Below are 14,258 nucleotides of genomic sequence, written 5' to 3'. Positions count from 1 at the left end.
ATCTCGACTCATGCTTCTGCCGTGAGTTCAGAATTTGCCGATTTCTAGATCTAGACTATTTTCAAAGAAACTTTTACCTGAACCTCAAATGCTTCTCTTTGGCAAATTTCAATTCCTAGTTTGAAAGAATTGCTATAATAGTATTAATATAAGCTTCTTGGGCCACTTCCTTACAGCATATTTTCCTCACTTTGATGGCAGCCTCAAGAAATTGGGTTTTGCCTTCTTTCAAGGATTTTGCACACTTCTCTCATTTTCTCCACCAGAATGAATTTATATCAGTAACTCACATCCTAATGTAATTTTAACTCATTGTGCTGCCTCATCGAGTGGTATTTACACTTCAAATCGTATCTCTAATTGTATAAGGAAAAGTTGTATCCTAAGATATAAGAGTTATAATTATCAATAAACAGATGGGAATATTGTTTTGGTGGTAGTAAAGGCTTTCTCTATGTTCTTAAAATCATATTACATATGAATGCCTACCACCTGGTCTAGTTTTACCTTTTAAATTGAGCAACTCAAAGAACCCTATCCTGGGAAGTTTCATTCAGTTGTCTTAAACTCTTCTTGTGATCTCTTATCGTCTTGTAACATAGACGCATGGTATATGTAACCATGTAACACATGGGTTCTATGTTACAAGATGACAGGAGTGATGGAATGTGGGCCAATGGGTCTCAAATTTTAGTGTGCATTAGAATCACCTGGAGGGCTTGTTACACTCCAAGTCGCTGGGCCCTACCCCCAGAATTTCTGACTCAGTAGGTCTGAGGTGGGCCAGATAATCTGCATTTCTAGCAAGTTCCCCAGTGATGCTGATGCAGCTGATCATAGACCACACTTTGAGAACCATGGTGCAAGTCATAATAGGTATCCCTTTCCCGTCGAGGGGTCACTCAGCATACTACTTCATACCTATTTTGTTAGAGTAGTCCCCTTTCAGGCCCCACATCTCCTCTTAAGGCATTCTTCGTGCAGGATTGAGGATCTGTTAAGTATCTACACCTGTGTTGTCTCCCATTTCCCTCTAGTTTTCTCATTCTCTATCTTTCTCTCTCTTGTTCTGTTAAGTTTCTGACTTTAAGGGGGTTCTCACCTATAAAGCTGGAGTCATGTATGATTCTTCTCTCAGAACTACTGCAAAATGTCTACACCCAAGTTCAGCTCAGATATTTATTGTCGTGGGTGTTCTACTGCATACTGTTTTAAAAACAATGGCCACATGGGTCAGGATTCCAAACTCTTTATGCATTCTGACTACTGATCAGATAAAAGTAGACGTTTATCTGCTTCTGTCATCCACAGAACAAGAACTCCATGAATTAGGTTTGCTCAAGGATCACTCTTGGGAGGGGCGGTATTTCCAGAATTATGGTTATGGAGGTGTGATTCAGGATGATCATATTCCATTTTTAAGAAAAGGTAATGTGTGTGTATGTATATGTATGCATGTGTGCACATGTGTGTGTTTTACCTATTATATTTATTGTGTTTTATGTGCATTTGCAACAATCTAGAAGTGTGAGGAACCATTAAATTAATAATTGATTAACTAAATTATTCACCAGTTATCTCATGGCTTCTATTTTTTCGTGAAAGTCATTCTAAATCCCTGAGGACACTCTTATGTTTTTTCCTACACATGGAATATTTATCAAACTCATATACCTCTGACATTCTGCCTTCTTTTTCATAGAGCTAGGTCGTATTCTTATACTTAGTGTAACTCTGGTGTTTCCGTTACTAGGGAAGCAATATCCTTTCCATCAGTGTTGGAAGTCTAAATTAACCCAAGAATTCTTGCAGTAGCCTCCCAATTGATCTCCTGCTTTTGCTCTTGCTTACCTATTCTTTACATAGGAAAAGGAGTTATCTTTTAAAAATGTAAATCAAATTATGTTATTTCCCTGCTTTAAAGCTCTGGTGACTTTCCATCATGTAGAATAAGACCCAGAGCCTTTATTGTGGCCTACAAGGGCGTCCATTTTCTGACCCTTTTCTCCCTCTCCAACATGACCTCCTGCTTCTCTCTCCAATTATTGCTCTGACCCAGCCCCCTTGCTGTTTCTCAAGCAGGCTAAGCACACTCCTGCCTCAGGACCTTTGCACTTGCTAATGCTGCCTGGAATGCTCATCCTCAGATCTTCACACAGCTTGCTTTCTCCCTTGCTGCATCTATTTAAATGTTAGTTTCTCAAAGAGGTCTTCCTTGACTTTAAATATCTCTTTTTTGGCCCTGCTCTGTGCTCCTCATTCTCTAGTTCCTTACCTTGTTTTACTATTCTTTATAAGCTTGATCACTTTCTAAAATTGTTTTTTGTATTTGTTTATTTGCATCTTTGTCTACTGGAATGTATCTCCATATGGACAGGGCTCTGCCTTTTTACAAATGAAACCTCAACTCCTAAAATAGGGACTGGTACATAGGAGGTGCTTTATAATTGTTAACTGAATTAATTAACATTTGTTTAATGAATGAATGACTTTGGAGCATATGGGTAAGATACACGGAAGTACACAGAAGATGATGAATTATCAGCTATGTTTATATAGTACAGAGCTCCCACTCAGACTTCTTTGATGAATGATACTTTTCAGTTTACTTACTGGAACTATGCACTTAATTTCAAGTTGTTTCTTCTTGTTAGGAGTTCCAGTTTTGCATCTGATACCAATTCCTTTCCCTGAAGTCTGGCACACCATGGATGACAATGAAGAAAATTTGGATAAAGCAACCATTGACAATCTAAACAAAATCCTACAAGTCTTTGTGTTAGAGTATCTTCATTTGTAATAACCTGATTTAGTTTATGGTAATTGCATCTGGTATCACATTCAAATTCAATTTAAAATAATTCAATTTTATTTAAAATAATTTGACTCCAGACAAATGCTGTGTGAAAACTTCTATCCTATAGGTTCATTCTGTACGTACTTTTAAATATCCTAGATTTATGTCATTGTCCTAAATTGCTTGTTAATTTTTATTTAGCAATAAAGTAAGGAGAATGTAAGAAATCTGAAGATAACTATGTTCTAAAAACTCCTTTAGATAAGAAACTATGAAGCTAAATCAGGTTCATATAAGTCAGTATCATGGTCTTCTAAACAATACTTAAATATGATGGTCATGTGCAATGTGTAGCCTTAGTTTTATGATTTTTTTATACTTGGGAATCTGTTGCATATAATCCAAAATAGAAATGTGGTTTGAAGATTCCCATTTCTTTGAGAAATCTTTGTATGGTTTATCTCATGGAAATTAAACCAGAATTAAATGCCATGCTGTGAATTTCTTTCTCATGTATATAAATTTAAAATTATATAATTTAAAATATAGCTAAATTTTTATAGTGTTACACATTTAACACTTTAATTATAAAATAGTACAGTCAGCACCAAAAATATAGAAAATGGAGAAAAGAAAAAACTGTAATTTCATTATATTAACAGAATCACCATTTACTCTAGTTTTTCTCACATAATTTCAATGCAGTTTTTAATGTAATTAGAATCAAACTGTAGCTATAGTTTTTTTGCCTTTTTTCTGTTGAATTATATAATTACTAGACACTTATTTGCTGTTTTGATCTTGGGTTGAGTTCAGTGAGTCCTCCAGAGTCAATATTAAGGTAACACCACAGGAGCAGAACAATTATGATCATTTTTGCGTAGGTAAATTATGTAGTATTCAAGTTTGGTTAATTAAGCATGTTTCTCTCAGGAGATTCATGGATGCACATTTGTTTGAGCTGGAAACAGGAATTCATGGATTTGTCTGTAGCTGTAGGAAACAATTATCTAGAAACACAAACTAGATCAATTAAACAATTAGGAAATTCATCCTGCCATACAGATGAAGTTAGTTGGGGCTGCCGTTTTTTGTGTTCTCTCCATTCTGAGCAGACATTTAATAAATCCTCACTGGATTCATGTTCTGGGGCCAGATAGGGTGTGAGACAGACAAGCTGAGAGGGGAAGCAATGGCAATTTCAAGTTCAATAACAAAGGAAGTCACTGGAAAAGGAATTTACGTACTAAAACATATCTTCAGGTTAAAGAAAAGGATAAATATAATTTTATCTATATGCCTTTATATAATTATATAAATGAATAGCCAGGATTATATATAATTTTATGCAACAATATCTGTTCATAATTTCATGTTGATATATTTTACAGAACTAGATTTTTCTAAAATTTCTTTTTATTTTACAAACCTGCTTCTAAAATTATGTTAAGGGATATTGTGCCTTTGTGAGATAAATACTATTAAGAGCTAACACTTGAGTAATAATTCAGTGTCTGAGAGTGTCATAAGTGCTTTATGTGTTTTTACCAACTTAATCCTTGTAACAATCCTAAGGGGTAGGTGATATTACCCCATTTTGTGATGCTTGGAGTGGTTAAGTGTCTTCTTCAAGGTCACGCAGCTATTCAGTGGCAACGATAGGGTTATAACTCAAGTAGTCTGGCTTTAAAGCTCATGCTCTGACCACTGTAGAGTACTGCCTCTTTACATGAAAAGAACTTTGCAGAAAATTATTAATGACAGGCGTGAAGCGACAATCGTTATCTTGAAATTTTTATAGGGCATTCACTCAGCCTGGGAGAACATTCTTAAATCACTGCTGCCATGATTCACCTGACACTATTAGGCTTCAGAGGCACATCATTTACATGCAGAATTATTTCTCTGCCAAATCAAAGGCTGTTTTTACATCAGCATGGGTATAACAGACATCAACATGAGTGGTTCTAGGGCGAAAAGAATCTAAGCCACAAAGCAGGATTAAAAAGGGCTGAGTTTTCTGGATTAGCTTTCGGATGAGAAAAAACATTTGAGAGGGGTTCAGGGAAAACACATTTTTTAAAAATACCAGAAAAGAAATGATTTAACTAATGGTATTAAAACAGAATGAAAAGAAATTTTAATAAGGAACCTAAAAATTAGTTGACAGTACTATATATAATTTATAAGCCTAAACAGTAAGTTCTTTTTGAGGCGGCTTGAAATAAGAAGATCTGTTGAGTTGACATTAGTTGAATTATTTTTAGAGGAGGAAGTTGGAGGATATGTTGAAATGAGATAAAAGGAAAAATAAAAACATAAGCAGATTAATTCAATGAAATTTCCTTCCTTCTAAATGGCACATCCTAAAATTCTACTCACTAAGAGTTTGTACTTATATGGGAAAAGCAATCATGATACCCCATAAAAGGAGACATTTTAAGGTATTAATCTTGATATTAATCTTTGAAATAGTTCTGTATAATACATGCCAGTCAGAAATACTGCTTTTTAAAAAATTATAGCTGCAAAAGCAGGGCTCCATAAACATTATATTGTATTTGGAATTTTTCTATATGCATTTTGGTGAATTTTACTGCCCCTAAGAGAACAATTTGTATTCTTTGTCTATTACTGTCAACCCTGCAATACATAGGGCTATTTATCTTCTTCAAGAGAAATGAGTTCAAAGGAAAATATTCATAAAAGAGTATTCATAAATTTGGCATCTGAAAAAAAATCGTTGAGTCTGTTATTGTAGCTTGAGGGTTGTGGCTGGAAGAGAAAAGACAGATCCTTCAAACTGGAGAAATGTTTTAGATGGTGAAGCAGTTGGCATAAGAACGAAGCCATCCATGTTTTCAGCTCCAACTCCAAATCCTTAAACTGTTTATTTCCTGGAGCTTCTTTCTTCCATCAAAGATGTACATTCATGATGAGGCTGCCCCCAAATCATGTGAAAACTGAACAATCACGCAATCAACTTGGCTCAGCTGGAGGTGACTACTTCCAACAAAGGAGGGAAGGACAAGATGCAAGACCTTTCTATTTCTCTGATGTACAGACAGCCCCACATGGGGCTTGGTCGTGGTGTAGTCTACTGAAAATGAAATCTCAGTTTCTTTGCATGCCCCAAATCTGAAGAATGAAGGTGTAGGGGTAAAGGACAAAGGGGTAAAGAGAAGATGAGGGAGACAACTTACGACAGCCACAGTAATTTAAAGCAAAGCTAACATAGGAAATTCCTCCATTTTATTGTTCATGAAGGTGTGGGTTTGTGCTTTCATAGCCAGCCTTTTCAACAACTTCTGGCTTCAAAGATGAACGTATGAAAGATTGAGGTTTTGCTCTGAGCTTCAGGGCCACTTTCTACACAGTCTGAAATTCTAAAAGTAGTTTTGAAGTGGTTTAACGGCCTCCCCCCTTTTTTCCCTTCTGTCTCACTTCTGTGACTTCTATTGTACTTCTTTCTCAGCCTTCAAATAGCTAACTTACTGCTTTGTTGCAAGGAGCAGATCCCGTTGTGTAAAATCACCACCATGTTTCACAGAAGGGCTGAGGTGGAGAGGGGAGGTCATTAGCTAACGGAGCCAGTAGGGTGGTACGGGGCACCCCTCAAATCCTCCTAAACATGAAAATTGGCCCTGCAATCCTGGCACTACATCCAGCAGCAATAATTTACGGCAGTTTTGAAGAGAGCTGAGATGAAAGGATTGTCTGTGTCATGGCTGTAGCCCTCAGCCTGAATGTGGTTGGCGTGCTCACGCGATGTGAAGTCATCTCATTGTGCTCATATTTCAAAGGCAACACATGGAACGTAGCCCACTCTCCAACATATCCAAATATGCCAAGGAGAATTTAGACCATTTGTTCGAGAATTAATATTAAGAGCACAGAATTGTCAAGAAGAGAAAAACAAAACAAAACAAAACAAAACAAAACAAAACAACAGAACAAAAAAAACCATGGCTTAACGCAAAAACCAGACAAGCAAAGTCCTCAATGAAACAAACAAATAAAACCCTACAAAGATTACAGAGGGTGTCATTAAAAATAGATTTTAAAACTGATAACTTATAAATAGTATGGAAAACTTTATTCTATTACATTTACACAGAACTATGGGATACAAGGGGTCCTTGGCAGTCAAGGATTTAACATTTGTGGTTTTGGCTAACAAAGAATGACATGTAGTAAATTATTTGAGCTAAGAGATTGGAGTGGAGAAGTGAATGATCCTAGCTGACTGCCAGCCATCAATTTCATTGTTATCCTGTAGTCATCCTTGCAGTAACGCTTGGGAAGTAATAAGACCCATTTGTTTGTAAAAAATGAACACCCCTGCCCCCCGCCACCTCCATCTCTTTGGCCAATTGCTCTTGCTAAAGATGTAATTAAAAACGTCCAGAAAATTGGTGGTGACACAGAGTAGCTTTATAAATTATTTTAATCCTTTATCGATAGACAAATTAAGCATATGAAAAGACCACTAAAAAACTTCAGGGTTTTGTAAAAATTATCTTTTTACGGGACAAATTACAAGCTACATGGTTTTCAAAAGTGTTTCAGATATTTTCCTTGGGAATGTTAAAGATCCATTTGAGGTTATGCTAGAGTTATTTCATATGAGTAATTAATTGCAATAATCCTTTGATAGGTTTAACCATAGAGCTGTATCTTAGTGTCTTCATTTGAAAAATAAATGAACACAGAGACTAAATTATTCTCAGTTGATGCTGGACCCCAGGGAATCTGAGTTGTGGTACATGGCATGGCTAATTTTAGCTTGGTTAGGAGGAGAATGAGAGATTTTTGTAGTTCATTTGTTCTCAACAGGGGGTAGTACATGCTCCTAGGAGGCATGTGTGTGTGTCTAGTGGGATAGGAGGTGGATTTTTGGTTGTCATAATAACTGAGGGGTGCTTCTGGCATTTTGTGGGCAGAGGCCAAAATGAATGTCCAGAATAGTTTATACCATAAAGAATTGTCCCACCAAATGCCATTAGTGCCTCCACTGAGAAACACTGACTAGTTTTCAACATGTTCATTCTAAAGGTTCAGATAGCAAGATCCAAAGAGAATGGATCTCTTAAGATTCTTCTGGCTACAAGTGATAGAAGACCCATTTCAAACTTAGCTGAGCAAAAAAGGACATTTATTTTGTCTCTGGTTTCAGGCATAGCTGAATCCAGAACCCTGTCTCCCTATCCCTCTGCTCTGCCCTTCTTTGAGTAGGCTCCAAACTTAGGTAAGCTTTTTGTCTTGGGGGCAAGATGGGTGCTAGTAGCCCCAGGTTCATATCCCTATAACTCCAACTCTAGGGAGAGTGTCCATCTGCTGTCCAACATTTCTATAAATTTCTAGGCCTAATTGCTGTTGGCTCAAGTGGTGTTCTAGGTCCAATGACTCAGTCTCCGGGCTGGGGACTGGAATGCAGTGATTGACTTTGTCCTGTGGCTCATGCCCACCCACAAAGCTGGGGGAGGGTTACCCTAACAAATTATAAGGTTGAAGGTGGGGTCGAGGTTGTTCTGCAAAGGAAGATTTAGAGAGAGGATGCTGTGCATACAAGAGCAACAAATGTCCACCATGGTGAGCAAATGAGTTGGGTAACTTATGCACAATTGTAAGGCATGGTACCATGCTGCCTTTTTCTTACCTTACACAGGATGTGGTAGTATAATGTTCCCTTACAATGAAGATGTACTTGACCCTCCATGAAAGTTCTTAAAATACAGGGTCAAAATCTTGGAAGAAGAGCGTAGGTATTATAAAAGCATATTATGCCTCTGTTACTGGGCCAGGTCAACTTGTCTGACATGCAGCAAGCCAAACGCTGAGATGCCAATGTTTACAGCTGAGAAAGTTTACTTACAAGGAGAGTTTACAATCAAAGAGACTGCAGAGTAAGTCTCAGGTCCACCTCTCTGAAGGTGAGGGGGTTGGGATACTGATGGGATAAGCAGGGTATCTCTCTCTTTTTTTAAAGCTTGATTGATTGATTGATTTTTGCTTGAGCCCAGGATCTCATGTATGCTAAGCATGCGCTCTACCACTTGAGCTATACCCTTCCCCCACCTTAGCAGGGAGTCAGGCTTGGGGAAAGGTGATTGCAGGTAGGGAAAAAGTGAGGTAACTGGTGTTCTGCGCAGGTGCATCTGGGTTACAAGCTTCTGCATATTCAAAATACAGGCGCTTAGCTCGATAAGAGGGTGGACTTTTCCAGCCTCCTGACATCAAGAGACAAGATACCTTCGAAGGCATAGTTTTAGGGTCTGTGGCCCCAATCAACTCCAGCCGGCTCACATTGGGCAAGAGTTGACCCAAGTTGCTGTAAAACAACTGAGTTGTGTGAAGCTGGGAAGGTATGTAATTAAAGAGAAAAAGAAAGAAAGAAAAATAACTAAAGCGAGCTTAATCAATGAAGGCAGTTTACAAGCAAAGAGGTTTTAACAAGCTATTCCCTTATCTGTTGTTTTGTAAGACAAGCTCAAGAATTTCTATTAGTTACTAGCTTCTGCTAACTCTGTAGGGCATGGTTTCACTTCAGGCTTTAAAAATCTGAATTTAGAAGATTCTTAAATCCAGCTGCTCATGCTTCATTTGCTTGCAATTGGATCCTAGACTTGGAAATGAGATTTTGTCATAAGAAAACAAAGTTGCTTCCCCTAAAATCAGATTTTCTTCAGGATCATTGTGTTTCTTCCCCAGACCTTTACTGCAGGTTGATACAGCTTAGAAAGTTACATTCAAGGGAAGAGCATCTTTGGATACCTAAAACTGGTTAATCTTCACCTGGGCAGAAAACAGAGAGATGACAGCACCCGAGAAACCAAGAAAAATTGAGAATACTCAGACATTGACCAAGAAAGATAAACTTCTCTGCTATAGGAGGCTGGCAGTCATGGATGAGATGTTGTCCAGACACTGCCTGAGGCCAGAAAGATTGTAGAGCTGATAAAGATCAGGGGTGGCAGGAGGAAGGGTTTGCTAACTCAAAGTGCACGTTTCAGTCCAGTAGTCTCAAAATCAAAAAGTTCAAGGCACTGTGATCAGATAGATGTTTCTTATATCACTCCTCAAAGGGCCATAAATGTTATCAGGCCCATGTATGAGTGCCAGCCAGGTCATATATCTCCATAAAGGTCATTATCAGACCAGAACATGGGTGGTGTCTGAGCTGGGGTTGTTGTTCAGGGGCTGGGAACAAGAGAGTAGAATTCAAATGTTTTGGAGTTGAAAAAACGCCTTAGAAATCATCAACTCTAGTTTTGACCCTCAGCTTTAGATGGGAGGCGGTGCTGCAGAAAGAGTTCCTCACCATGTTCTTGCCCTTGTCTTGGTGGTAGAAAGTGCTTCAGCAGATTTCAGAGTTTTGTCTTAAGTAGTAGAATACTTTCTTCAGAGGAAATCTCACATGGAACCCCAAAGGTAAGAGAGCAGACTTGGTTGAAGCAGGGAGAGAGACTTGGAACCTTGGTTGGCTAAGCCTTATTCAGTAACCTTGCCTCTCCCCAGATCCCTACTCACCCCCAAAGGGACTCCATGAAACCTAGGGTTTTGCAAGAACATAGCTTGGAACTCTGATTTAATTCTCAGTCTTCTTTGACTCAGTTCTCAGAGATAATGACTCGGTTGATCACCCACTACTTGGGGTTCTTGACCCAATTCCAATGTGTGGGGGTGAAAGGGGGAGCTCCCCACACATCCAAGTAATGTTTTGCATGCAAGCTGAGTTCTGCAATTCAACTCAATTCTGACGTGATCTATCTGGAGATAGCTTCAGATCAAGGGTTCAGTCTCACAAACTGCCCCCGCTCTTCCCCCACTTCAGGTACCAGTCTCAAGCCCATATTATCACCTGTGCTTCTGACCCACTGGCAGTAGACTGGAGGTTCCATTGACACCCTCTAACTCAGAATGCCAATTGCAAGTCCAGGTTGTTACCTGTACTTCTGACCGGCTGGCTTATATATCAAAGGATCCAGTGACCCCTCTCCTTGGGTTTGAATAATTTGCTAGAATGGCTCACAAAACTCAGGAAACATTTCACTTACTAGATTACAAGTATATTATTAAAAGGGTATAGCTGTGGGCAGCTGATGGGAGTGATGCATAGAGCAAGGTATGTGGGAAGGGTGTGAGCCTCCATGTCCTCTCTGAGCACACCACTCTCCCCAAATCTCCATGTGTTCACCAATCAGGAATCTCTCCAAACCCTGCCCTTTAGGGGTTTTATGGAGGTTTCATTACATAGGCACGACTGATTAAATCATTGGCTATTGGTGATTGCTTCATCCTCCAGGCCCTTTACCCTCCCCAGAGGAAGTCAGGGAGTGGGATGGAAAGTTCCAAGTCTTTAATCATCTGGTTGGGTCTCCTGGCAACTATTCCCCATCCTTTGGTTACCTAGGGCTTTCCAAAAGTCACCACATTAATATAAACCCAGTTATGGTGGAAAGGGATGTGTTATGAATAACAAGACACCTATTTCACCTTCATGGCTTTAAAGAGCTTTTAGGCACTGACGACAAGAGACCAAATATTATGACAAAATATGCTCACATTGCTCTTGTCAAAATATGTTCAGGAAATTCCAAATGTTTTGGGAGCTATGAGCCAGAAACTGTCAATGAAGATCAAATATATATGAGATATATATTTTGGTCATCTGAATGGCCAAATATATATTTCTTATAAATCACAATGTCACACTCACTCATTGGCTTCTAGGTCACCACTTTCTCTTGGTTTTCCCACCTCACTTGTCTCTTTCTCTGTCTCCTTTGCTGTCCCCCTTGTCTTCCTGACTCTTAAAAATTGGAATATTCTGGAGCTTAGTTCATGGACCTCTTCTTTAGGGATATCCACTCTCCAAGTGATCTCATCCAGCCCCACAGCTCTAAAATTATGTGCAGACTACTTTCAAATTTGTATCTCCAGTCTCAATCTCTCCTTGAATTCTAGACATCTCCATCGGGATGTCCCAAAGGCACCTCGAAGGAAGATATGCAAAACAGAACTCATGGTTCCATGTATTCCCTCAAATCTTCTCCTTCCTATCTCAGTAAATGGATTTTTTTTTTTACCCAGTTGCCGACTCCTTTCTCTCTCAGTTCAGGACACTAGCAAATCCTGTAGACTCTCCTTCTACTATGTCCCCAAATCTCCCCATTTTTGAATACTACTCCCACTCTGGGTCAAGCCACCATCCTTCTGTCACCTGGCCTCCCTGCTCCATCCTTGCTTCCTTAGACTCTTCTCCACACAAGACCTAGAGCCATCCTTTGAAATTACATTCATGTCATGCTACTGCTCTGCTCAAAACCCTCCAATGGCTTCTCACATTTCTCGAAATAGAATCCAGTGTCTTCACAACGGCTGTCCAGGCCCCATATGACCAGACCTCTTTTATCTTTTTTATCTTATCTCCTACAACTCTCTTCCTTACTCACTTCACCCTGGTCATGCTGACCTCCTGGCTTCTCCCAAATAAGCTGAGCATATTCCTGAATCACCTGGGGGAGCAGATGTAGCAATGAACGAAGTCTCATGAATCAGAAGCCTGAAGCTGGGTTGTGAGCTGTCTGCACCTGGCCTCACTTCCCAGGTCCAACCAATGAGGCTCTGGGCTCAAGGGTGAGGTTGGGCCATCAGTTTCCAGCAGGTTCTGAGTGCTGCCCTTAGAGATGAGGCTGACTTAGGAACAGAACAGCAGCAAGGTTCAGTGGGTCCAGAGAATTCTCAAGGGGAAAGAAAAGAACTCCCTGGGTCTGTCTCTTCTACCCTCTCTCCTTCAAAAGGAAAAGTATTTTAAGAAAGTGCAAGGAAAAGAGATGAGAGATATGGGATATAAATACAGTGGAATGAAGAATCATAGTATTGAGTATTTTTCCACATTGGATCAAGTTTTCGGATGATACCCGGGGAGCAAAAGGCCAGAAGAAGTTGATAGAGGAGGGAAGAGAGGCAGGGACAGCTGAGGTTCCTTCAGGATTTAAGTGAGAAACCTGCGCTTGGATCCTCGGAATAATCACACTCTGTCTCCATTAGGCGTCTGTGTACTAGCAAGGCCTCTGGGATAGTAAAGAAGGTCCAAGACAATTTGCATAGGCAGTTCTAAACCATCAACTGAAGAGTTTCTGACTCATCCCTGTGACTCCCTCCTACATCTGTCTACAGGGGAAACTCTAGGCAATGAGGTTGTTTCCTACCTCCCTGTTTTGGACAAAGTTCCTCCGTGGGAGGTGGGGTGGAAGTGGAGGGGGCTTTCTCCATCCTCATGATCTCATGCTCTCTCCCTTCTTCCCATTTCTCTCTACCAAACAAAATGTTTCCATTTTGAGCTGAGAGTGATGGATAGCAGGGTTTATTGAAAATATTTTTAAAGCAAGAGATTAAATTTTGATAATGGTGGAATTTCATATATGAGTCAGTGTATTAATCAGATTGTAGAGTTGAAGCTTTATAGCTATTTTCATGTTCTCAGAACCAGAGAAATGAATTCCTAGACATTGTTTCCTCCTTAGGGCAACTTCAGCATGTTGCCCACAAGGATATAGGGCAGGAGCCTTGCAGAGGTACTAGGCTACACGTCTCAAGCTACATGTCCCCTGAGTCTGTCTCCTTCTCTGGATTCAGTACTTCACCTTCTCCGTGCAGCTGAGCTCCCACAAGCTGCATGACACCTTGCCAGTTTGCCCCAGACAGGCTGGTTTGAATGTTCTCTCATTCTGTGCTTTGATAGTGTTGGGAAGGGCACTATCTGTGGGATCTATTTGGATTGGCAGTTCTCCCTCTGGATATGGGGCGTATCAAAGCAGCAGACAGGCTGAGCCATTTTCCTGACATCAGGGCTACTGCTCTGGCTGCTATCAGACCTAAATAGTTTTCATGGGAAGAGGGTTTGAGATGGTTGGGCATCAAGTGCAAAGGAAAAAGCACTCAGAGGTGTCGAATTTATTCACTTTGGTTCAGGGAACCAAAGAAAAAAGTTATTGGAGGACAGAGTATTCCTGGCTTGTGTGCCCACTGAAATTAGAATCTGTCTTACTGCACTTTCTTGGTTCTCCTTCAACTCAGTTGGATCGTTCCCAGATTCTTATGCTGATTCCTCTTCATCTCCAGACCGGCTAACATTGGAAGGCGCAGGGCTCAGTTGTTGGTCCTCTTTTCTTCTCTAGCTTCCTTAGTCCATTCTTGACCTCATCCAGCTTCAAGTCTTTAAATACCACCTACATATTGATTACTTCCAGAGATCTTACCTGCCCTCCAGTCTCGTGTATCCAGCTGTCCACTGCATAGCTCCACTTGGAGGTCACACTCAACATGCCTTCACTGAACTCCTGATCTTCTCCCCACATGCCAGCTCCACCTATAGTCTTCTTCCTCTCAGTTGATGGGAGCCTCATTCTTCCTGTAGCTGAACCAAAAACATGGGAGTCACTCTTGATTTCTCACC

At 40.0% G+C, this 14,258-nt stretch overlaps 1 protein-coding gene and 1 long non-coding RNA gene across 3 annotated transcripts in view; one reads left to right on the top strand and one right to left on the bottom strand.

Annotated features, from left to right (window-relative positions):
* The window catches only part of QPCT (glutaminyl-peptide cyclotransferase), a 24,959-nt gene extending 21,670 nt beyond the window's left edge, over positions 1–3,289 (top strand). The window contains exons 6-7 of the mRNA XM_010997249.3: positions 1,312–1,428; positions 2,655–3,289. Of these exons, the coding sequence (XP_010995551.1) occupies positions 1,312–1,428; positions 2,655–2,800 (263 nt within the window). The 3' untranslated portion in view covers positions 2,801–3,289. The remainder of the gene's footprint in view (positions 1–1,311; positions 1,429–2,654) is intronic.
* The window catches only part of LOC116157446 (uncharacterized), a 22,642-nt gene extending 8,384 nt beyond the window's left edge, over positions 1–14,258 (bottom strand). Inside the window, exon 1 of one of the 2 annotated variants that reach the window (XR_010384224.1) lies at positions 14,062–14,258. This is a non-coding gene — a long non-coding RNA (uncharacterized LOC116157446). Of the gene's footprint in view, positions 1–2,613; positions 2,701–14,061 lie in introns of those variants that run through there. The other variant, XR_010384223.1, reaches the window with a different exon arrangement.

The sequence above is a fragment of the Camelus dromedarius genome, chromosome 15 (genome assembly GCF_036321535.1).
Source record: "Camelus dromedarius isolate mCamDro1 chromosome 15, mCamDro1.pat, whole genome shotgun sequence".
Classification (NCBI taxonomy): Eukaryota; Metazoa; Chordata; class Mammalia; order Artiodactyla; family Camelidae; genus Camelus; species Camelus dromedarius.
The sequence above is the reverse complement of the archived record's forward strand: the minus strand, read 5'-3'. Positions and strand labels throughout refer to the sequence as shown.